This window comes from Aegilops tauschii, chromosome 7, assembly GCF_002575655.3.
Source record: "Aegilops tauschii subsp. strangulata cultivar AL8/78 chromosome 7, Aet v6.0, whole genome shotgun sequence".
Classification (NCBI taxonomy): domain Eukaryota; kingdom Viridiplantae; phylum Streptophyta; class Magnoliopsida; order Poales; family Poaceae; genus Aegilops; species Aegilops tauschii.
The window spans coordinates 306,547,406-306,572,818 of record NC_053041.3 but is presented as its reverse complement, the minus strand read 5'-3'; the positions used below and the strand labels follow the sequence as shown (position 1 = coordinate 306,572,818).

The 25,413-nt window shown below is 44.8% G+C and overlaps 2 protein-coding genes across 3 annotated transcripts; one reads left to right on the top strand and one right to left on the bottom strand.

Moving 5' to 3' along the window:
• The first annotated feature begins 8,740 nt into the window (after positions 1-8,740).
• Positions 8,741-19,297, top strand: LOC109759958 (uncharacterized). 2 transcript variants are annotated; one of them, XM_020318784.4, is made up of 6 exons: positions 8,752-9,286; positions 17,611-17,647; positions 17,956-18,192; positions 18,280-18,327; positions 18,440-18,921; positions 19,066-19,297. In XM_020318784.4, exons 1-6 carry the CDS (start codon positions 8,940-8,942, stop codon positions 19,145-19,147), a joined length of 1,233 nt encoding a protein of 410 aa, XP_020174373.1. In that variant the 5' UTR covers positions 8,752-8,939; the 3' UTR covers positions 19,148-19,297. The 2 variants fall into 2 exon arrangements, with proteins under 2 accessions (XP_073359295.1, XP_020174373.1); XM_073503194.1 differs by lacking the exon at positions 17,956-18,192 and having other exon boundaries at positions 8,741-9,286.
• A 1,792-nt stretch (positions 19,298-21,089) lies between these two features.
• Positions 21,090-21,589, bottom strand: LOC141027114 (uncharacterized). The gene is made up of 2 exons (XM_073504049.1): positions 21,528-21,589; positions 21,090-21,402 (listed from the first exon to the last, which is right to left on the bottom strand). Exons 1-2 carry the CDS (start codon positions 21,587-21,589, stop codon positions 21,090-21,092), a joined length of 375 nt encoding a protein of 124 aa, XP_073360150.1.
• Positions 21,590-25,413: the final 3,824 nt, after the last annotated feature.

Genomic DNA, 25,413 nt, shown 5'->3' with positions numbered 1-25,413 from the left:
ATAGGTTAACTAAATCTAGAGGAGGAAGAATGGAGATCCGTTTTGAGGCAGGTTTAAAAAGGTCACGTGATGCTATAGAGTCAACCAAGTTAGTATCAGAGGCAGCGGTTGCTGTTAGGTGTCATGTACGCATCCTCCCAACATGGATTCAGTATAGGAATGACAAAGACAAAACCCAGTTCAACACCTTCCTTGACCATTTATCTGTAAGTATGGTTATGTATGGAAACTAGTAATATCGTCTTGCTTTGTCCAATACTTTCTAGGTTGCTGATAATGAGACTCCCATAATTGTCAACAGATGAGGTTCAAGTTGGATAGCCAAGATGATGCAACCAGACAAGCTTGCACCCATGTTTTCAAGTCTGCTCTATGACAGTATAAGTATAACTTGAGGAAAACTCACTTTGGAGGCAAGGCTAACAGTGAACTTGCCCAAACATCTCCAGTGGAAAATATATCGGATGAAGACTCGAGAGGCCTCGTTAAACACTGGTCCGATCCGAAGTATCAGGTACATTATATATATGTGATCAGATCACATGTTGAAGTCCTATTTATGCATGTGCCACACAAATCTATCTTCTTGTAGGTGAACTGTTCAAAGAACAAGGCCAACCGTACGAAAGTGAAATTCCAACAGACGATAGGATCTCGTAGCTATATTGCACACTGTGAGGCTCTTGTAATTAGTTGCTGTTTCACTCTTTTTGCTATACCATATTATCCGATTTATATTGACTTGTTCCAAATGCAGAGGAAAGCCCGCAAGGACCAAAAAGTACCTGAACCAAATGCTGTGGAAATCTTCAAGGACTGTCACACCAGCAAGACGAAGGGCATGACTACACCATTGAAAGCCGTTGTTGTAAGTCCTTAATCCTCATGCCTTTTAACTACTACTTACTCTGACTCATGCCTTGAACTGCATGGTTTGCAGCCAATGTCTATTACTCTTTTCAATTTTATACACAATTGTCTTAGCGTATCATTGCACCTTACAAGGTTTAAAAGAGAGGAGTGATGTTCCTTTGATCTTGACCTGTAATCTAGTTCCATGCTGGACTTGCCCACACAACGTTACAATTGCCTGTTTGTCTGTTCTCAGTTGTTTTTGTGATATGAATGATGTCATATTATGCTTACCGTATTATAAACTTTGTCTCTTTATCCTTAGCTGTCAATACAATGTGAAGAATTAGACAATACATTAGCCATGGTACATGGTCATATGTTTGGAACCTGGTTTTATTATGTACTTTGCAATAAAATACAACTAATATTTTACATGGGTTCACCAGAATAAGTTCTGTATATAGACTAAAGCTATTTTGTTTGGTCTTGATGCCTCCTTAATATCTTCTGTTGTGGTACTACTAATGTAAAAACTCAACTTTTCAGAAAGCTATGGAAAAAAATGGTGGAACCGCCACCTTCTGAAGGTGGCGATGCAAATATAACCGCAATGTCAGCTCTTGCTGCAGTGGGTCAGTACCTATCCACTAACAGCGCCAAAAGCACGTTCCTGCATAATACTGGGTTGGTTGTTAAGGCAATCTCGTCCCAACTGCCTCATGATCAAGATATGCAGGCTCAAAACAATGTTATATCTGCGCTCCAGACACAAGTTCGTTCCCTAACAGAGACCCTTTATGAAACAAGGACATGCATTGTTCGATGTCGTCAAGATATCCATGGTTTTCAAACCAGACTATCAGACATTTGCTATGTTGTTCAGGAGCCTAGGAGAAATGAAGGCGAAGGTTATGGTGCTCCATCGGACAATATAGCATGAAAGTGTAATAGTCAGGTCAAATGAACTGAGCTTCTGAACTTCTGGTGGTGCATTTATCTGCCAGACTGTTAACTTTTATGCCAACCTTCCTTTTGTTTTATAGTTGTAATTTGTTTTGTTGCGATATAAAATTTGTTCTTAATGTGCAGCCACCGGCTGAAGAAAACAACAAGCCATTTTTGTATAGTGTAGGTTGTTCCCTATATTTGCACTGGTGGCGATCTTTGATGCCCAGTGGATGTAATCTGTGCAATCGCCTTAATAGCCTAGCATTAGTTTCGGGCTTATTTATTTCCTAGTCTTCTTTTTCCCTGGTTTGCTAGTGGCCGCAACAACCATGGGCCATATGCGGACCATGGTAACCATGACCCTGCTACGGGCCGTAGGATCCATGGACCTCCTACGGGCCGTCTTTAAATGGGCCTCCAACACGGCCGTAGAATCGGTGGGCCTCGGGCCGTCGGATAAATGGGTCTACATGGGCCGTAAACGGGCGTAATTGGTATCGGCCCAACATGGTAACGGGCCGTTAACAGGCCGGAGGATAGCAAAGGCTTAATTCTGTCACAGGCATAACGGGTCGTTAATGGGCCAGAATATAGGACGGGCTGGAAACGGCACAATGGGTTAACAAGCCAGGAACGGGCCGACTATTGCCACGGGCCGAATTTGACCCATTAGGCGAACAGGCCAGTAACGGGCCGGAAGTAATCGAGGGCCGGAAAGGAGCCCAAGAACGTATGGGCCGTCAGTAGGCCGAAAGCTAACACGGGCTGGAAACGGGCCATGTGAATCATGGGCCGTTAACGGGTACAAAGAAATTTACTGTTCATTCTGGGCTAGAGTCACCATGGGCCTTTAATGGGCCTAAAGATACGAAGGCCTCATATGGGCCAAAAGACGTCGTGGGCCATAGATGGGTCGAAAGTGAAACGGGCTGGTGTTATATTCGACGGCCCACATGACGTTGTTGGGCCGATTTCGGGTAGGCCCTAACGGGTCGTGAGTTACCGGGCCGTAAAATGGGCTATTTGCGAAGAGACCGTTGACAGGCTTTTCATGGGCCAGCCCGCTAACTTTTGACCAAGTCAAACGGGCCGGCCTTTGTAAGCTAAATGGGTCGGTGGTGGGCCGTCGCACGTGTCGACATATCATAGGCGCCTATCTGACCCACTGATGAGCTGACACGTGTTTCCTCCGGCTAATCAGAATGTTACACGTCCCATTGGTCCGGGCTGTTAACGGGTTATCGGATCCAAAACCGGACCCGATAGCTTAATGGCGTTCCGTTACGGTGGATGCCACATGTCGGTCACCCTTGACGAAAGCACTTCTATGACGCACGATTTATCGTCATGGAAGTGGACACTTCCGTGATGATAATTTTGGTAATGTCATGGAACACTTCTATGACAGCACAGGTATGACTATCTTGATTCTGTCATAAAATTGTCATGGATGTACACGCATGATAGAAAACGTGACCTACTGTGACAAACACGTATCATCACGGAAGTGTATTTTTTTTGTAATGTTGACATTGCTGTTAGACGAGTCTATATCTCTCGGGACGTTGTTTTTGATGAAACAGTGTTCCCTTTTGCCTCCTTAAATCCAAACACCGGAGCTCTACTTAGATCCGAAGTTCTCCTTTCTGAAAATTCCGCTTCTGATCATGGGGAGTGTATGGCTGATACATCGGTTGATTTTCATGCATTAAATCTTGCTATAAATTTGGGTGGAAATCCTGTTTTTGGCCATGATTTTATGCAGCAAGAGACAGGCACAGAACACAAAAATGATTCAGGGGCTGCCGGCGGGGATCCCGATGACGATCTGTCCTCTGCCGCACCGAATAACGAGGTCAGTGGCACCACTCCTGGAGGAGACAACGCGTCGCCCAATCACGCAACTGCATCAGGGCCAACAGGCGGCAGCGGTGGTGCGGCGGCCTCCCCAAGCCGCCAGATGGCGCGGCCCTCTCCACATACCAGCGGGCCAATGGAGGAAAGCCAGGTGGCCCAATAGGCGCCACGGGCTGAAACCGAGGCGCAGAGGATCTGCGTTGGATCCGGTGCACACACCTCGGCTGCAGCTGCCTCGACAGCATCCGTCTCGGATCCGGCGCGTCTACTGCGGGATCTGGCGCGTCTGTAGCGTCCTCGCCAGGATCTTCTGTGCAGCGCACAAATACAGCAGTTCCTGCCGTAGCACAGCGCACAAGATCCCAACACGATAGTGCAAAACCCAAAATACGTACAGATGGTACGGTCAGGTATGACAAGGGTAAGTTTGCTGGACTTGCTGTCTCTGGAGAACCGAATAATTTGCATGATGCTTTTGAAAGTAAAAATTGAAAAAATGCTATGGATGAGGATATAATGCTCTCATCAGAAATAAAACTTGGCACTTAGTTCCTCCTGCTAGAGGTAGAAATATCATTGACTGTAAATGGGTTTACAGAATTAAAAGAAAAGCTAGTGGAGAAATAGACAGATACAAGGCTAGACTAGTTGCTAAGGGATTTAAACAAAGATAGGGCATAGATTATGAGGACACCTTTAGTCCAGTTGTGAAAGCAGCTACTGTCAGACTTGTGCTATTTATTGCAGTGTCAAACAATTGGAGCCTTCGTCAATTTGACGTGCAGAATACGTTTCTTCATGGCGTTCTGGAGGAGGAAGTATACATGAGGCAACCTCCTGGATATGAAGTTAAAGGAAAACATCATCATGTGTGTAAGCTTGATAAGGCTTTGTATGGATTGAAACAGGCACCTGGAGCATGGTACTCCAGGTTGAGTGAGAAACGACAAAGACTTGGTTTCAAACCTTCAAAGGCTGACACTTCACTTTTCTTCTATAAAAAGGGAAGAATCGCTATTTTCATGCTAGCTTATGTTGATGATATCATTGTGGCTAGTTCTTCACAGGAAGCATCTATGGCATTGGTTGAAGATCTCAAGAAGGATTTTGCCTTGAAGGATCTTGGTGACTTGCATTATTTCTTGGGAATAGAGGTGAAGAAGGTTGATAATGGCATACTATTGAGTCAAGAAAAATATGTAGCAGAAGTACTAAAGCGAGCAGGGTATGATGGACTATAAGGTTGCAAACATGCCTCTCTCAACTTTGGAAACACTCTCAAAGGAAAATGGTGAACCACTGGGAACCGAAGATTCTACGAATTATAGAAGTGTAGTAGGTGCATGATGTCTACTACACAACCTTCTTCTGTAGACGTTGTTGGGCCTCCAAGTGCAGAGGTTTGTAGGACAGTAGCAAATTTCCCTCAAGTGGATGACCTAAGGTTTATCAATCTGTGGGAGGCGTAGGATGAAGATGGTCTCTCTCAAACAACCCTGCAACCAAATAACAAAGAGTCTCTTGTGTCCCCAACACACCCAATACAATGGTAAATTGTATAGGTGCACTAGTTCGGCGAAGAGATGGTGATACAAGTGCAATATGGATGGTAGATATAGGTTTTTGTAATCTGAAAATATAAAAACAACAAGGTAACTAATGATAAAAGTGAGCACAAACGGTATTGCAATGCTTCGAAATAAGGCCTAGGGTTCATACTTTCACTAGTGCAAGTTCTCTCAACAATGATAACATAATTAGATCATATAACAATCCCTCAACATGCAACAAAGAGTCACTCCAAAGTCACTAATAGCGGAGAACAAACGAAGAGATTATTGTAGGGTACGAAACCACCTCAAAGTTATTCTTTCTGATCAACCTATTCAAGAGTTCGTAGTAAAATAATATGAAGCTATTCTTTCCGTTCGATCTATCCTAGAGTTCGTACTAGAATAACACCTTAAGACACAAATCAACCAAAACCCTAATGTCACCTAGATACTCCAATGTCACCTCAAGTATCCGTGGGTATGATTATACGATATGCATCACACAATCTCAGATTCATCTATTCAACCAACATAAAGAACTTCAAAGAGTGCCCCAAAGTTTCTACCGGAGAGTCAAGACAAAAACGTGTGCCAACCCCTATGCATAAGTTCACAAGGTCACTGAACCCGCAAGTTGATCACCAAAACATACATCAAGTAGATCACGTGAATATCCCATTGTCACCACAGATAAGCACATGCAAGGCATACATCAAGTGTTCTCAAATCCTTAAAGACTCAATCCGATAAGATAACTTCAAAGGGGAAACTCAATCCATTACAAGAGAGTAGAGGGGGAGAAACATCATAAGATCCAACTATAATAGCAAAGCTCGCGATACATCAAGATCGTGCCGAATCAAGAACACGAGAGAGAGAGAGAGATCAAACACATAGCTACTGGTACATACCCTCAGCCCCGAGGGTGAACTACTCCCTCCTCGTCATGGAGTGCACCGGGATGATGAAGATGGCCACCGGTGAGGGATCCCCCCTCCGGCAAAGTGCCGGAACAAGGTCCCGATTGGTTTTTGGTGGCTACAGAGGCTTGCGGCGGCGGAACTCCCGATCTAGGTTTCTTTTCGAGGGTTTCTGTATTTATAGGAATCTTTGGCTTCGGTCTCACGTCAGGGGGGTCTCCGAGTCGTCCACGAGGCAGGGGGCACGCCCTCCACCCTCGTGGACGGCTCGGGACTCTTCTGGCCCAACTATTTTACTCCAGGGCTTCTTTTGGTCCATAAAAAATCATCAAAAATTGGCACATCAATTGGACTCCGTGTGGTGTTCCTTTTCTGTAAAACTCAAAAACAAGGAAAAAACAGAAACTGGCACTGGGCTCTAGGTTAATAGGTTAGTCCAAAAATCATATAAAATATCATATAAATGCATATAAAACATCCTAGATGGATAATATAATAGCATGGAACAATAAAAAATCATAGATACGTTGGAGACGTATCAGTGCATTGCAATATTTGACACTGACAAGACCTGACATATCTTTTCCTGTGAATAAAGTATGCCAGTTCTTGCACTCTCCTACGCTTCAACACTGGACTGCCGTTAAGAGGATTCTTAGATATCTCAGAGGTACTATGAGTACTGGACTGAAGTTTACAAAGTCAACCTCAACACTGGTAAGCGCTTTTTCTGATGCAGATTGGGCAGGTTGTCCAGATGATAGGAGGTCAACTGGTGGGTTTGCTGTTTTCTTTGGACCCAACCTAATCTCCTGGAGTGCACGTAAGCAAGCTACAGTCTCAAGATCCAGCACATAAGCTGAATATAAAGCCTTGGCTAATGCCACAGCTGAACTGATATGGGTTCAAGCATTACTTGATGAACTTGGCATGAATTCTTCTCCAGTTGCTCGATTATGGTGTGACAATATTGGAGCCACATATCTTTCTACAAATCATGTGTTTCATGCAAGAACAAAACACATTGAGGTTGACTATCATTTCGTGCGTGAAAGAGTAGCCAAGAGATTACTTGACATTCGTTTCATTCCCACCAATGATCAAGTTGCCGATGGTTTTACCAAAGCCTTATTATGGCGCAAGTTGGAAGACTTTAAAGGCAATCTCAACTTAGTAAAGTTATGATTGAGGAGGAGTGTTAGAATATCTGTACGTATATACGGTGTATGTATAAACTGTATATACATTAGAGATAAAGATGGTGTGCGTGTTGTACCCCGGTTAGTTAGGTTGTTGTGATCGATCCTTATCCCTGTATAGATGACTTGGGGATCAATCCACGACCTTACTACCGAATCTTGTAACTCTAGCCTATGGCTATATACACACGCAACACGTCCCTGTTAGGCATACGCCTAACCGCACTTTTACAGGGGTCCCTATCTATTTGCTCCGCTTACTGCGCCACGCCCCGTCCCACGCGCTTCTCCAAATTTCAAATCCCACGAGATCCGGGAACCACAGAGCAGTCAATCGCACCAAAGATATCACATTCCAATGTACTTGGAGATATGCAACGTAATCCACTCGGTGATCCCAAAGACCAGAATCGATCAAGGCGACTGATGCAGGGTTAAAGTACCAGTATGCTTTCAGGACCTTGAAGAAACGCCTTTGAAGCATTGAATCATGTCGGAACCAACTTCAACCCTTCTTCACTCGGACCTCAATCCATTTGGGGGCTAATGACGATGACATGTATCTAGGGTAGGGTCTTAGGCCTGACCTAGACACCCTACCCAAGGACACTGCCCTAAAGTCGGAGACATACAAAGTTCAACAGAATATACCGACTGAAATCACCCTGAAGTATAATCCACTCGATGGAAGATTCCACTCGACCATGGTAACAACACTTGACTATACAACGAATCACTCAGAGTGCAGAAGGGCTAGAGTCACCCCAGGATGGCAACGGTCAGGCATTCACTCCGTCGTCATGAAGATCATTAATAGCAGGCGTTACCAGTAACGTCCCAGTCTTAACTCACATTGAACCCTGTGTAACTGAGGGCTACGAGGGGCCTGACGCACTCTATATAAGCCACCCCCTCCTCTAGCACAAGGGTTCGCACCCCCTGTAACTTCAACACATATCCAGTCGACAAGCATTAGCGGCACCGAGACATAGGGCTTTTACCTCCTCCGAGAGGGGCCTGAACTCGTAAACTTGTGTGTACAACCTCACCGTAGTTAGGACACTGCCTCCTCCTACGTACCCCCTACTCTTACTGTCAGACTCATTCCCACGACACTGTAGCTCGGAACTAACTCGAGGTCGACTAAAGATCGTTACAAGTTGAGCACAAGTCATTTTCTACCGCTCAATCTTGAGCTTCACTCAGTTTGAGCTCGCTTAAATTTTAATACGAATTGAGTTGAGCTGAGCAAACTCCAACTCACTCGAACTCGACTCGTTTACAACCCTAGTCAGCCGCCTAGCTTCGCCCTTGCATTAATTCTCCCGGCAATTTCTCCCCCTAATTCTTCGCTAGCGGTTCTGTTTCACCACCCCTCTCCCCCGATAAACCTGTTATGCTTTCCATGAGTTACAACCCACTCCCTGGGTAAAATCAGTGCTTCCATACAGCCCCTAGGCAGTGAAGCCCCGGCACCGAACCTTTTTCTTTAAAGCCCCTGAAATAAGTCGACTTTCACGGCCACGCGCCTGCTCTGGCGCCTCCACCTTCCCAGACCGGGGTTCAACCCTAATGCCGCTGCCGCCGCAGGTCTGAGGTCAGCGAGTATGGGTGGTGTGACGTCCTCGGTGGCCGCTAAGTTCGCCTTCTTCCCGCCCGACCCACCGTCTTACGGCGTGGTGGACGAGGAGCCGCCTCCGCCGGGCGTGGCTCCGGCGGGGAGTGACGCTGCAGCACTTTCTAGAAGGGTGTTGATGACGGGGGTTCTGTGGAGGGAGGGGGTGGAGGCACGTCGCCTCCGGACGCGGCGGGGCACGGAGATCATTGCTATGTATGTAGGGTGTCCCAAGGCGAGTCTCACCGTGCTGTACTCGCACGGCAATGCCGCCGACCTCGGCAAGATGTATGAGCTCTTCATAGAGTTCAGCGCTCGCCTCCACGTCAACATCATGGGGTAAGTGTTCGTGTCTTCACTTGGCCCATTTATCTCATCTTGATTTGCATTAGTTGAGGGAGCAAGAATCTTCAGTGATTGGGTCATCTTAGGAGCAAATGGTTATATTCTGACTTGATGCATGAGTGGTCGTGCACGCTAAAAGTAGTGCCTTGGGAATTTATCAGAAAAAAAAAACTACTCCTTCCGTCCCACAATAAAAGATGTCTCCCTATTTTAGCTTGAAAAACGATCTTATATTGTGGGACGGAGGGAGTAGTTGTTGTTTCTGATTTTTTTTTCGTTTATAGAAAGTACTCGGTATTATATTTGGTTGACGAAATAATTGTGTTGTGGCCGGTGGCTATAATGGCCATGACCTACATATATTAAATTACATTTCTATCGCAGAATTCATTTTATTTACAGAAACCTAGGTACTTGTCCGTGAGTTGCAACGGGGCTATAAGGACCATGATCAGTAAGGCTCGACAAGAACATCAAGACCCTTTGTTACGACCGGATGAGTGGATCTGGGGAATTTTGGGGATGAACACGCGCTAGGGTTTCGATCTGGAACTGAGGATATCGAATATGCTATAGAATATACCTCTCAGAGGAATGTTTAGGTATACATTGTTTAGAGATAAGTCTCAGAATGATTCCATGCTTACACGCGCTCTGCGCAGGCTCTTATATAGCCATGACACTAGCTAAACGGGAAGCAGTAACAAGCAACCGGGTGAAACGGTACAGTGACAGGTGAGCGATGCGAGCCGTCCGATCTTCCTAACTCTGAAGCGTCCCAGCTGCATGATAACTGAATCTTGATAACTGAACTACACTCTGCACCTGACAATGCCCCTCCGAAGAAACGAACCTGTCCTCAAGGAGTACTCAACGCCCATGATGCCAGCCTTCGACTGTTTGTTTGAAAAATGCAGGGAATGCGTGCTTAATAAAATCCGCATCTTCCCAAGTGGAGTCGTCCGGAGGAAGATTTTCCCGTTGTACCAGCCATTGAACCACAGGTAGGTTGTTTCTTGGAATCTGGCGTGTCTGTAACACCAGCACCGGTTCTTGTTTGATGCTACCCTCATCGGTCACCAACGGTAAATCTGCACAAGGAACTACATTGGGATCAATATGACCCTTGAGCTGTCTGACATGAAAAACTGGATGGATCTTGGTCCCAGCTGGAAGCAGAAGGTGATAAGCAACATTTCCCACTTTGTGGAGCACTCGAAAAGGGCCATAGAACTTGCTTTGGAGTTTAATGTGAGATTTAACTCCAAAAGCATTTAAACGATACGGTTGCATCTTTAGATAGACCATGTCACCCTCCTGAAAAACTCGTTCAGTACGTTTTCTGTCAGCAAACTTTTTCATCCGCTCTTGTGCTTTCTGCAAGTTGCTTCTCAGATTAGACAACAGTTGTTGTCTGTCAGTTAACAGTTCCTTGGCCTCATTATCATGTATGACATATTCACTGATTTGTGGAGGTGGATAACCATAAAGAGCTTCAAATGGTGTCTTTCGCAGAGAAGAATGAAAGCAACTGTTGTACCAGTATTCTGCCATTGGTAGGTGTTTCACCCACTGAGTTGGATGAGATGATGTTAAACATCTTAAGTAGTTTTCAATGCATTGGTTGACCCTCTCGGTCTGGCCATCTGATTGAGGGTGATAAGCAGAACTATATCTGAGTTCAATTTTCAGTGCAGAGAAAATGTCTTTCCAGAGCTGACTAGTAAAGATTCTGTCTCTATCAGATACTATGGCAATAGGAGGACCATGCAGTTTAATGATGTTATCAATGAATACCCGAGCCACTGTCTTGACAGTGAAAGGGTGTGATAGAGGAAGGAAATGTGCAAACTTTGTTAATCTGTCCACAACAACAAAGATTACTTCCTTCCCTTGTGACTTTGGCAATCCTTAAATAAAGTCCATGCTCAAAGTGTGTTGGTCAGGCCCGTACATGGACATGTGCAAGCGGAGCCGCTGCACAGGGCCCCCAATTTTGTATAAGTACTAAATATATCAGTACTCATCAGGCGATTATAGCCTAAGGAAATCAGGGGATTAAAGACTGAAACATCAAACTGCAAAGAGGAAAAAAAAGGCTGCCAACATCTCATATAGTAGATGCTAATGTTGATGGTAATGTTGACAACATTTATGTTGAGAATAAATGCGATAGACTTGTAGCTCAAAGTTCTGAGAATTTTCTTTTGGTATGATTTAGTTCTTTGAGAAATTCGTACTAAAAAATATTTTTAATGGCCTAATTGATATTCTTATACATGGGTCCTAAATTGTGACTTCGCTCCGGGCCCCGAATTGCTGGGGTACGGCCCTGGTGTTGGTACTGCTTCAGTGCTGATTATTGTAGGTGCAGCAGTACTGTCTTCTGTAGGTTCAGCAACAGCAATATCTGTATTTTTCTTAGGCTTGTCCCTTGTATTGTTTATCAGGTACAATGCAAAACCAGGTGCCCCCTTAAGAATGAGTTTGTTCATTTCCTTCTCATCCACCTCAATAGCATTGGCAAGAGTGTCACAGGCAGGAATAGTGACAGGTAGTTGTCTGTCCTTATAAACAGTGATTGATCTTTGTATGTGATCAAAAGATGGAGGGCTATGTTTAGCTAACCAATCACATCCCAAAACTACATCATGACCAGGAATTTCCAGGATTCTGAAAGTTTGAAGAAATTTCTGTTTTGCTGCAGTAAAATATGTGTTTGGGATATAAGCTCCAGACCATAACTTGCCCCCACCAGCTACTGCTACTGATCTGCTTTTGTCCTTCAAAATGGTGCAAGAAGTTTTGGGAGCAAATTGGAGGTTCATGAAAGTAGAATTACTTCCAGAATCCACAAGAGCAACAGCCTGTTTTCCTCCAACTTGAATCAGGATAGAAATAGTATTAACACTATCAGGGTCCATTGCTTGAGCAGATATTCTCATGCATTTGTCTTGTGCAGCAGGTGCATTCTCTTGTTCCTCTTCTGACCCAGAGTTCTGTTCTTCACCTTGATCTGTTTGTTCTTCCCCTGTTAACATGTTTATAACAGGGGCTTGTTTGCAGTTGTGCCCATGAAACCAGTTATCACCACATTTCCAACACTTTCGAGGCTCTCTTGCCTTCTGTGCTGTTGCAGGCAGTTTTTGTTCAGGCAACATTGTTTCAAACCCTGGAGTTTTGAAAGAGTTGTAGTTATTCTTCTTATAACTACTTTGGAAGTTTGATTTCTTTGGAGGAAGAGACTGCTCCATATCTACAGCTAGCCAATATGCTTCAGTTAATATGGGAGGTCTTAAAGGTCTGAGCTGAAATTTGATGTGAGATCTCATGCCATTGACATAGCATTTTATAAACCACTGTTCAGATAATGAAGGATTTTCTTCTTGCATTTCTGCCATCAAGGACTCAAACTGGTCTGTATATTCAGATATAGACATATTTCCTTGCTTGAAAGCATTAAATCTATCAGCTACTCCCTCCGTTCCAAATTACTCGTCGTGGTTTTAGTTTAAATTTGAACTAAAACCACGACGAGTAATTTGGAACGAAGGGAGTAGATCATAGGAGCTTGTAGGAGAGAACCTCTTGAGCACTTCATCACAGAATTGTGACCAAGTAGGGTGTTTCTTCAGTAGACCTGATCTCCTCAACCATACATCAGCTCTGTCAACGAAATAAAGTTGTGCAAGTGACATTTTATAAACACTAGGTGCACCAGACATTTGAAAATACTTCTCACACTGTCTGATCCATCCACCAGGGTTGTCCCCATCAAATCTAGGAAATTCCATTCTAGGGCCCTTGGTTATGTTTTTGAGAAATTGTGTTCTCATTTCCTTTTCATAATTCTTGTAGTACTCATCCCAAATCACATTCACTTCTGGTGAGCAGTAGGACTTGCAGCTTCAGACTGAATCTCCTGGGGATTAGCCCTGTTAAAACCAGGAGGGCCTGATTTCTGTCCCACCTGAATAGGTGGCAGTCTTGCAGCATTGAGGAGAGTAAACTGTCTAGTTTTCTCTTGTTCCAACAAAAGACGCTTCCTCAATTCTTCAGTTAGTGGTTTTGTAGCTGGATCTGTTGCCTCCTTTAGTTCTGACAATTGTTGGTTTGCAACAGGTTGTTCCACTCTGGTAACTGGTTGATCCGTGGGTCTTGGAATTTGCTGAGCTGAGCCTGAAACCCCTTGAGTGCCAAGTGTCTTGAGCACATCTGTAATGGTAGATAGTTGCTCACTGAGAGAAAATACTGCTGTCTGCACTGTGGACAAGACTATTCATTTCCTCATGCTTGGAGTTTGAGATCTGAACTTCCTTCCTCAGCAAATCAACTTCATCACGCTAACCTGTGGTCTCCTCACGATTTGCCAGCACATCTTCTTTGAGATGAAGCAATTCAGCGAGCTCTGCGTCGTCGATACTCTGCTTCGATCGCCCCATGATCTAATTCAGTGGAGAGGAATTTTACTACCGCAACAAGGCAGCAACCAGAACCACTTACTAGATCCTGCTGCCGCCACAGAAATCCGCCTCCAAATCAGCACCACCCGGGCACGTACCTGGAATTTCACCACCAGAACAGTGTGTTCTAGCAACCAGTACTGCCGTCCGAGCTGCCGACGAATTTGCTCCGCCGCCTTCACCGCCGCCGAATGCCACCAACGCCTCTGAATCAGGGTGGGAAAGGGAGGGAAAACATTTCAGCACTGCGCCTTGCGATCGCGCCGCCGAGAGAACGTATGGCTCATGATAGCAATTGTCACGACCAGACGAGTGGATCTGGGGAATTTTGGGGATGAACACGCGCTAGGGTTTCGATCTGGAACCGAGGTATTGAATATGCTATAGAATATACCTCTCGGAGGAATGTTTAGGTATACATTGTTTAGAGATAAGTCTCATAATGATTCCATGCTTACACGCGCTCTGCGCAGGCTCTTATATAGCCATGACACTGGCTAAACGGGAAACAGTAACAAGCAACCGGGTGGAACGGTACAGTGACAGGCGAGCGATGCGAGCCGTCCGATCTTCCTAACTCTGAAGCGTCCCAGCCGCATGATAACTGAATCTTCAGAATAGATAACTGAACTACACTCTGCACCTGACACCCTTTGGCCTGAAGCTTCGTAACACTTCCTTTTTTAACTCATTCAGTTTATCTTTTCCGAAAGATACATGGTATAACTCTGTTCTTGTGTTGGATTGGGACATGGCAGGAGTGTCGGCGGGTTCAACACGCGTAACAAACTCAGTTTAAGGCTATTAGTCTTCACCATGAGCAGCCTGCACCTGATGACAAATTAAAACAACATGGGTCATCTAAAAAACCGTGGGCTAATACTATGGTGAGAACGTATTCAGTGCACCAGAGCTTCTGGTGCAACCATCTTTAGAACTTCAAAGAGCTCAACAAAAAAATAGAGTGCAATAAACACAGTGACAACGTAACATTCTACTAAATCCAAATTTGAAACATAACTTGTGAAACAAAGATCATCCGAAAAGAAAAAAACAAAGATGACAAATACACTATCAATTGAGATAATGGGCCAATTCACACCACAGTTTAGAGTAGCAACTATTCACTAAGAGATTCGTCTTTTTAGAGTTCTTGAGTTGTGTTTTAAGTTTTGAATTGAAACTCTATAGCATGGTCAGTGTATATTGTGCCCACACGCTGTTTCTTTTTCCACAGAATGTTTTACGACTTCTGGATGAGTGGACTGAGACCGGGACCTGGAGCACCACAGGCTCGGGTGCATTGGATACTCTCACAATACAGGGTATGAAGGCATGCATTACTAATCTACAAGTTAATAATCACACAAATTGATGGAACTATAATATTTTGGGTTCGTATTACTAGATCAAGCTAAGTCAAGATATTTACCGAAAAAGGCTTCCGCCCCACTTTATATATAAAGCAATGATCACCAACATCCCGATACAAACGCACGCCACCACAAAAAACGCACACACCCAAGGCATGATACACAGGCGCTGAGCGTAGCAACACCACCCCTATCTACGAAGAGATGAAGCCGCATACGACGATCCATGGGCTCCAAGGCGGCGCCTTCAGGAAGGATACGACACCGGAGCGCCGCCACCGCCCTATCCGAGGATCAGAGTTTCCCCTGGAGCAACACGATGGGCGATGAGAGCCGCGACGACGCCTTCAAGAAGGGAACGAGCTTCGCCGCCGCTGGTCTGTCCGAAGAAAGAACAGGTTTTCACCCCGGCCAACACTCACCGCCACCGAACGCCACACACCGGTTGCCACGCCGCCCGCACGGCCATGGCCACCGGGCAGCACCAAGTCGCGGGCCCTGCCCAAAAGCACCGCGCTACCACCACCAGGGCCGCCGCCCCGGCATCCAAGACCTAGGCACCACCTGACCCGAGACCCGTCGCTACCCCAACCGAAGAGACGAGCGGAAAGGCCCTGCCTTTCGCACCCCTGGATGGCCCCCAGCGCCGAGACCCAATAGGCCGGCCAAAGCTGGCCTCCATTGCCCCGTCATGCAGCCCCGAGCGTGAGACGAGCTCGATCCTGCCGCCGGGCACGAGACAGGCTCGGTCCTGCTGCCGGGCGCGAGACGGGCGATGGGCCGCAGCTGGGAGAGGGCCAGCCCTTGGACTGAAGTATTGCTCGGACGACGAGGAGATGGAGCGAAGGTCGAAGCGGTCTGACCGCAAACGAGCCGACGCCGGAGAAAAGCCGTCCGTCGCCGCGGGCAGATCCGCCAAGCCACTGTGTAGCCGCCGCGCCCCTGGGAGGCCACCACCATGTGCCGGACCTCCGCGTGCCGCCGCCCACGGCCGGAGCAACAACCACGCCATGCCGCTGCCCCACCCGCACCGCCCACCTGGATCCCAGCGCTAGATCCAAGACGGACGCGCCGCCACCCGCCTCGCAGCCGCGCAATCCTTAGACATTAGAAACTCAAGATGGGCTTTGATTATACACAAAATCGATGGAGTTATAATATTGGGTTTGTGTTTTATCATGAAAAGACATCTCAATCTTAATTTATTTAGTTTTATGAAGGGGCGTGTATTATACCATTATTATGTAGGAACAAAACTTAATATCTGAAAAGACATATTTTGTTTACGGCGCCATAACAGACCGTAAAGACTAATTATACATTTATTAGTGTTGCTAGTATAAGCATATTGTCAATAGAGCAATGCTATTCATACATACGGGTTTCACAAAAAGTTTACGTACTAGTGAAATCTGGAAACGGTTAGCTAAAATTATGGGGGTGGTTATGATCCAAATGAACTAGTACATAGAGTTCTTTTAGTAACTTGCACGTAGGAATAGGGTTTTCGTTGTCAATATCCAAAAGAACTGGGGCAAAGCGCGGGCCCCAGTTAGCCATTTATTGCTTATTTCTCCGTGTGCCCCTACGCGGCTGTCTCATTCAAGGAATTAGTAAAACCTCTGCCTTTTCATTTTGTGCTAAAATCCCACTGCAATGCACAGTTATCTTCTAGTGTAACTACAATTAAAAGCAAAATGCTGAGCCAACATATAAGGTCCAGTTATTGTTACTCCCAAATTAGGGCACACAATTACATCAAAATACCAAAATTGATGGAAAGCCAACAATTTCGGTTTCTAGCAAATGTGCACTCTTGCTCTTCACCAAATTGAAATTGGTTCGGACAATCTTCCCACCCACAGTGTTTATTCTGATGCCATCTGAGCTGAAATTATACGTGATACTGACTTAAAATGCCTTCAGTTGCAGTTTTCCTGATTTCACCCTTAAGACAAGTATTTCACCTATCTAAGTTGCATATCCTCTTAATTTATGATAATGGATGAATGCCTAATGTAGGATAAATAGTCCAATAGAGGTGATGTGCAGTCTGCATGATGCATTCAAGATTTTGGTTGGATTAATTAGTACAAAAACCGACCGTTTTGCAGTAAATTTTCATCGGTCAGAGGTTTGCAGCTTATAACAGACTAAAGCTGACTGCGTAAAATTGGAACAGATGTTCAAAGACTGTTACTCTGCCTTTTATGTTAGCCTGACCTGTTGGCTAGTGAATTGGGTGCCCATTGAGTAAATGGCTTTATCGTTGCATGGCATATACAACTTCACCTCTGTGAAGATTTAGTCATTCTAGGTAAGCTACTTAAATAATGCTCCAATGCTACAAGCCTACGTTCTCCGTGATGCCTTAGCAAGCCTTGTATTATTCTCCATTTACAACTTTTAGTGGTAACATTGATCATTGATGTATCAACACCCCATTTTGGTGCCTTGATAATAATTTGCTCAATTTTCGCAGGTATGATTATTCTGGTTATGGACGGTCATCAGGCAAGGTTAATAATACTTTCTGCTCTTTCTTGAAACTAATGCTCTATCATGTCGCTAGAGGAGCAATACCTGCTTATATTAGAGTAGTTAAAAAAGGTTTTAGGCAGGTGGAAATCATTTAATAGCTTAATATTCTTGTCATGGGAGAGGCCACAAATCTGATTCCCACGTGAGTGCTTCTGTTAAGGGATCCTTTTTTGCATTTGGCTAATTCCATTTGTTTTTATGGAAGATTGTTCCATCCCATGTGTTTATCTCATGGTTAGAAAAATAAACTCTGTTGAGACAATCTCTCTGCGCCTTCCATTTTCAGGCAAGTGAAGCTAATACATTTGCTGACATAGAGTCTGCATATAAATGCCTTGTGGAGGTTTATGGGACTAGGGAAGAAGACATTGTTCTTTATGGTCAATCTGTCGGTAGTGGCCCCACTGTTGATTTAGCTGCTCACTTGCATCACATAAGAGCAGTTGTTCTGCATAGTCCCATACTTTCTGGCCTGCGTGTCATGTATTCTGTGAAGAAAACGTACTGGTTTGACATATATAAGGTTTGCTTCACTAGCTGAACTATCAAGAGAAATACTGAAAGACCTCACATGCTTTGTCTACACTAACAGACATTTGCTTTGTTACAGAACATCGAGAAAATTCCCCTTGTTAAATGCCCTGTTCTGGTGATTCATGTAAGTTTGGAATTAAATACATCCACACGTTGTAGTGATATCTGATATGCTCCTTGTGTAATCCGTGCATAGCTTCAGATAAACATGGTGGCCTGTTTCCCTTTCTTCTCAGGGTACAAGTGACGATGTTGTTGATTTTTCCCATGGAAAGCGGATATGGGAGCTGAGCCAACAGAAGTATGAGCCTCTGTGGATCGAGGGAGGCGACCACTGTAACTTGGAGACCTTCCCAGTGTACATAAGGCATCTGAAGAAGTTTCTGTCGGCTGTAGAGAAGTTGCCTGCTGGAAAAGAAGCAGCACCTGAGAGTGAGAAGTTGCTAGCTGGAAATGAAAAACCTTCAGATAGCGTCGCTCTTTCTGAGCCGCATTTGATGACCTCGCAGAGGTTAGAGCCATCGAGGAAGAGCTCAAGGCATGAGCAGCCTCCTAGGCTGAGCACTGAACGTGTAGATAAACACCGTCGAAGTACAGACGTCAGGGAAAAGGCAAGGTCCATCACACATAAGGAGAGATCAAGGAGAAGTGTCGATACATTTGACAGGACAAGAGATGAAAATGAACAGACAGACAAACCAAGGAAAAGCATTGACAGGTTGGTCCTCCCTCAGCCTCCTCTCTTGCACCATCTTGCAGAGTACTCGATCAGCATAGACTATGTAACAATCATTTTCTGAGGTCAAATCAAATTTTGTATGATTCACATTTTTTCGCATTGACCTTTGGGAATCTTTGGCAGGCTTGGCGAGATGATTAGATCAATGGGCCTCTGCAATGTTGATTGCTTCAAAGAGCCTTCTCGAAAAACCGAGGCTTGCTGAGTCAGTGAGTGGTTTTTCATATGTAGTTATAGAATCGTTTTGTTTCTCTTTGCAGCGGCAGAGTCAACAATGGTTTGTGTGCTCTTGCTGATGAAAATTGTCCACGAACAGCAAAGATAAATATAGTGCAACTCCTTGAATTGAGCTTTATTCTATCTTGTACATACTACATCTGTGTTTCTTGAAACGAAGTATACCACTTTTTCCTGCTACTTTCCCGTCGTTCTGCAAATACCAGGTTGAGCGTAGTAGGTGCCACTACGACGCAGAAGTGCGTTAAGGACAAATCTCCACCATCCAATCAAAGTCTAAGGGCCCAAATCAACTGCTACAGTACTTCTGTGTATCAGTGCAGATCATCTGGGTCCCTCTTAGGCGGCATCAGTATACAGATTGGGCAATCCTCTGCTTTGCAAACCCCAACATATCTGCCGAGCAATAGTCATCTGTCAATATTTTTTTATCCTTTTCATCTTTTTATTTACTTACTCGAAAACGAGCAGGATTTAAGCTTGCGGATGCCGATACGTCTCCGTTGTATTTATAATTTTTTATTGTTTCATATCAATATTTTACAACTTTTATATACTTTTGGCAACATTTTAGATTATTTTTTTGGACTAACATATTGATTCAGTGCCCAGTGTCAATTCTATATGTTGCATGTTTTTTGTTTCGCGGAATATCCATATCAAACAAAGTCCAAACGCGATAAAAATTTACATAGATATATTTTGGAATATATGTGATTTTTGGGAAACAGAATCAACGCGAGATGATGCCCGAGGGACCCATAAGCTCGAGGGGCGCCCCCCCTACACCAGGCGCGCCTGGTAGGCTTGCGGAGCCCCTGTAAGGCGGTTGGTGCCCTTCTTTCGCTGCAAGAAAGATAATATCTGAAAAAAAATTGTGTTAAAATTCCAGCCCAATTGGAGTTACGGATCTCTGAGAATTTAAGAAACGGTGAAGGACCAGAGAACAAGAAGGCGAAAAAGAAGAGAGAGAGAGAGATCCGATCTCGGAGGGGCTCCCGCCCCTCCGCCGCCATGGCGGCCATGGACGAGAGGTGGAACTCTCCTCCCATCTAGGGGGGAGGCCACGAAAGAAGGAGGAGGAGGGGGGGGGGCAGTCTCCCCCTCTCTCCTGGTGGCGTCGGAGTGCGCCGGGGCAACCATCGTGATGGCGATCTACACCAACAACTTCGCTGCCGTCATCACCAACTCTCTCCCCCTCTATGCAGCAGTGTAACACCTCTTCTCCCCGCTGTAATCTCTACTTAAACATGGTGCTTAACGCTATATATTATTTCCCAATGATGTATATGACTATCCTATGATGTTTGAGTAGATTTGTTTTGTCCTATGGGTTGATTGTGATTGGTTTGAGTTGCGTGTTTTATTTTGGTGTTGTCCTATTGTGCCCTCTGTTTTATTTTGGGGTTGTTGCATATGGGAGTAAAGAGGACTTGTTACTTAATGCTATGGTTGGGTTTTACCTTAATGATCTTTAGTAGTTGTGGATGCTTGCTAGAGTTCCAATCATAAGTGCATATGATCCAAGTACGGAAAGTATGTTAACTCATGCCTCTCCCTCATATAAAATTGCGATAATGGTTACCGGTCCAGTTATCGATCGCCTATGGACAAATCCTTCTCTTGTGTTACAAAAATCTTTCTACTAAACAACTAAATTTTATTATCTTGAAAATTACTCATAGTTTTATTCTCACTAAGTACATCTAGTTTTATCCTTGCAAACTTATCCTTTCACCTACAAAATTGTTTCATACTTGTTCCACGTAAAGCAAACATTAAGTGTGTGTAGAGTTGTATCGGGTCGATAGAACTTGAAGGGAATATAAATCCTATCTTTAGTTCCGCGTTGGGTTCGGCACTCTTATTTATCAAAAAAGCTACAACTGATCCCCTACACTTGTGGGTTATTACCCGCTCGCTCGCCAGAGCCACGAGCTGGTCGAACTGCGCTTCTCTTCAGCGATGACCAAAGACTCGGCCAGCCGGGAGCCGGCTGCAGCGCACTCGAGGGACTTCTTGTAGTCGTCGGCGATGGTGATGATGCCCTTGGGACCCGACGTCTTCAACTTTACGCAGGCATAGTGGGGCACCGCCATGAATTTGGCCAGCACGGGGCGACCTGAGAGCGTGTGGTAGGGGCTGCTCAGGTCGACCACCTCGAACCAGGTCGGCTCGCGGTGGAAGTGGCCCTTGGTGCCGAATGAAACGTCCAGGCGGATCCTACCAATAGGGGAGCAGGAGTGCCCTAGCACGATGCCGTGGAACACCGTCCGACTGGCCTGCAGCTAGTTCTCCTTGATGCCCAGCTTGACCATGGTGTCACGGTAGGTGGCGGGGTCCTGTACCGGGGGTGGCTAATGCCAAGGAGCCCGAGCTCATCAATTACAAGGGGGCCCAACGGGCCCATGGCGTGGCGCTAACCCTAGGAGTCTAGATGACCTTCTTGACGCCCAAGACTAGAGGATGGAGGTGCCCCAGATCGCATCCAGCATGTAAACACTAGACCTCTCCTGTCTATATAAAGGGGGGGGGTCTAGGGTTCTTCCTGATCATCTATCTTCAGATAGGAAAACTCTTAGTAGCAATATCATACACCATTGTAAGCCGTCGCACGAGGTATCCCTCCATTGTGAATGACCGAAACCAGTAGGACGTGATAACCCACAAGTATAGGGGATCAATTGTAGCCTTTCTCGATAAGAATGTTGAACCCAACGAGGAGCTAAAGGTAGAACAAATATTCCCTCAAGTTCTACCGACCACCGATACAACTCTACGCACGCTTAACGTTCGCTTTACCTAGAACAAGTATGAAACTAGAATTACTTTGTAGGTGGGATAGGATAGGTTTGCAAGATAATAAAGAACACGTAAATAAAAGCTAGGGGCTGTTTAGATAAAGAAACAATTAAGTTAGTTTTAGTAGATAGCTTTTTGTCACAAGAAAGTTATTTGTCCCTAGACAATCGATAACTAGACCGGTAATCATTGTTGCAATTTTATATGAGGGAGAGGCATAAGCTAACATATTTTCTATACTTGGATCATATGCACTTATGATTGGAACTCTAGCAAGCATCTGCAACTACTAAAGATCATTAAGGTAAAACCCAACCATAGCATTATAAGGTAACAAGTCCTCTTTACTCCCATACGCAAGCAACGTACTTACTCGGGTTTAAGCTTATGTCACTCTAGCAACCCACCATAAGCGAATCATGAACATATTGCAAACCCTACAGCGGGGATCCCCCACGCTGCGCGACACGGAGAGAACCATAGGACAACACCAATGATAAAACATACAACTCAAACCAATCACAATCATCAATCAACCAATAGGAGAAAACAGATATACTCAAACATCATAGGATAGCCATACATCATTGGGAAATAATATATAGCATTGAGCACCATGTTTAAGTAGAGATTACAGCGGGGAGGAGAGGTGTTACAACCGCTGCATAGAGGGGGAGAGAGTTGGTGATGATGGCAGCAAAGTTGTTGGTGTAGATCATCGTCACGATGATGGCCCCGGTGGCGTTCCGGCACACCAGGAGAGAGGGGGAGAGAGCCAGCCTCCTCCTTCTTCTTCCTTGGCCTCCCCTAGGTGGGAGGAGGGTTTCCCCTCTGGTCCTTGGCCTCCATGGCGGTGGAGGGGCGGGAGCCCCTCTGAGATTGGATCTCTCCCTCTCTCTCTCTCTCTCTCTCTCTCTCTCTCTCTCTCTGTTTCTGCGCTCCTGTTTTCTGCCCTTTCACCGTTTCTTAAATTGCCGGAGATCCGTAACTCCGATTGGGCTGAAATTTTAACACGATTTTATCCGGATATTAGCTTTCTTGCAGCCGAAGAAGGGCACCAACCGCCTTACGGGGTGGCCACAAACCACCTAGGCGCGTCCAGGGTAGGGGGGCGCGCCCCTAGGGCTTGTGGGCCCCTCGGGCATCGTCTCGCGTTGATTCTTTTTCCCAAAAATCACATATATTCCAAAAAAATCTCCTTAAGTTCTTATCGCGTTTGGACTCTGTTTGATATGGATATTCTGCGAAACAAAAAACATGCAACAAACAGGAACTGGCACTGGGCACTGGATCAATATGTTAGTCCCAAAAATAATATAAAAAGTTGCCAAAAGTATATGAAAGTTGTAGAATATTGGCATGAAACAATCAAAACTTATAGATACGACGGAGATGTATTAGCATCCCCAAGCTTAATTCCTGCTCGTCCTCGAGTAGGTAAATGATAAAAAAGATAATTTTTGATGTGGAATGCTACCTAGCATAATCTTGATCATATAATCTAATCATGGCATGAATATTAAGACATGAGTGATTCAAAGCAATAGTCTATCATTTGACATTAAGACAATAATACTTCAAGCATACTAATAAAGCAGTCATGTCTTCTCAAAATAACATGGCCAAAGAAAGTTATCCCTACAAAATCATATAGTCTCGCTATGCTCCATCTTCATCACACAAAGTATTTCATCATGCACAACCCCGATGACAAGCCAAGCAATTGTTTCACACTTTTAATGTTCTCAAGCCTTTTCAATTTTCACGCAATACATGAGCGTGAGCCATGGATATAGCACTATAGATGGAATAGAATATGGTGGTTGTGAGGAGAAGACAAAAAGGAGAAAGTCTCACGTCAACTAGGCAAATTAATGGGCTATGGAGATACCCAACAATTGATATCGATGCAAGTGAGTAGGGATTGTCATGCAACGGATGCACTAGAGCTATAAGTGTATGAAAGCTCAAAAGAAAACTAAGTGGGTGTGCATCCAACTCGCTTGCTCACGAAGACCTAGGGCAATTTGAGGAAGCCCATCATTGGAATATACAAGCCAAGTTCTATAATGAAAAATTCCCACTAGTATATGAAAATGACAAAATAGGAGGCTCTCTATCATGAAGATCATGGTGCTATTTTTGAAGCACAAGCGTGGCAAAGGATAGTAGCATTGCCCCTTCTCTCTTTTTCTCTCATTTTTAAATTTTTTCTCTCTTTTTTTGTTTTGGGCTCTTCGGCCTTTTTCTTATTTTTGGGATCTTTGGCCTCTTTTTATTTTCTTTTAGTCCGGAGACTCATCCCAACTTGTGAGGGAATCATAGCTTCCATCATCCTTTCCTCACATGGGACAATGCGCTAATAATGATGATCATCACACTTTTATTTACTTACAACTCAAGAATTACAACTCGATACTAGAACAAAGATATGACTATATGAATGCCTCCGGTGGTGTACCGGGATGTGCAATGATCGAGCGTAGCAATGACATCAAAAAACGGACAAGCCATGAAAACATCATGCTAGCTATCTGTAGGATCGAAAGTATGTCTAGAGGGTGGGGGTGATTAGACTACTTGACCAAATAAAAATCTAGCCTTTTCCCAATTTTAAGTCTTGGCAGATTTTAGCAACTTATCACAAGTCAAGCAATCAACCTACACATGCAATTCTAAGAGTATAACAGCGGAATGTAAATCATTGCATATGAAGGTAAAGGGGAGGAGTTTGAAGGGAGAAAACGCAATGTAGACACGAAGATTTTCCCGTGGTTCCGATAGGTGGTGCTATCGTACATCCACGTTGATGGAGACTTCAACCCATGAAGGGTAATGGTTGCGCGAGTCCACGGAGGGCTCCACCCACGAAGGGTCCACGAAGAAGCAACCTTGTCTATCCCACCATGGCCATCGCCCATGAAGGACTTGCCTCACTAGGGTAGATCTTCACGAAGTAGGCGATCTCCTTGCCTGTATGAACTCCTTGGTTCAACTCCACAATCTTGACGGAGGCTCCCAAGTGACACCTAACCAATCTAGGAGACACCACTCTCCAAAAGATAATAGATGGTGTGTTGATGATGAACTCCTTGCTCTTGTGCTTCAAATGATAGTCTCCCCAACACTCAACTCTCTCTCACATATTTGGATTTGGTGGAAAGATGATTTGAGTGGAAAGCAACTTGGGGAAGGCTAGAGATCAAGATTCTTGTGGTTGGATTGAAATATCTTGGTCTCAACACATGAGTAGGTGGTTCTCCCTCAGAAAATGAATGCTGGAAGTGTAGGCATGTTCTGATGGCTCTCTCCATGAATGGAGGAAGGGTGGAGGGGTATATATAGCCTCCACACAAAATCGAACCGTTACACACAATTTACCAAACTCGGTGAGACCGAATACTCAAACTCGGTCAGATCGATCTAGTTCAA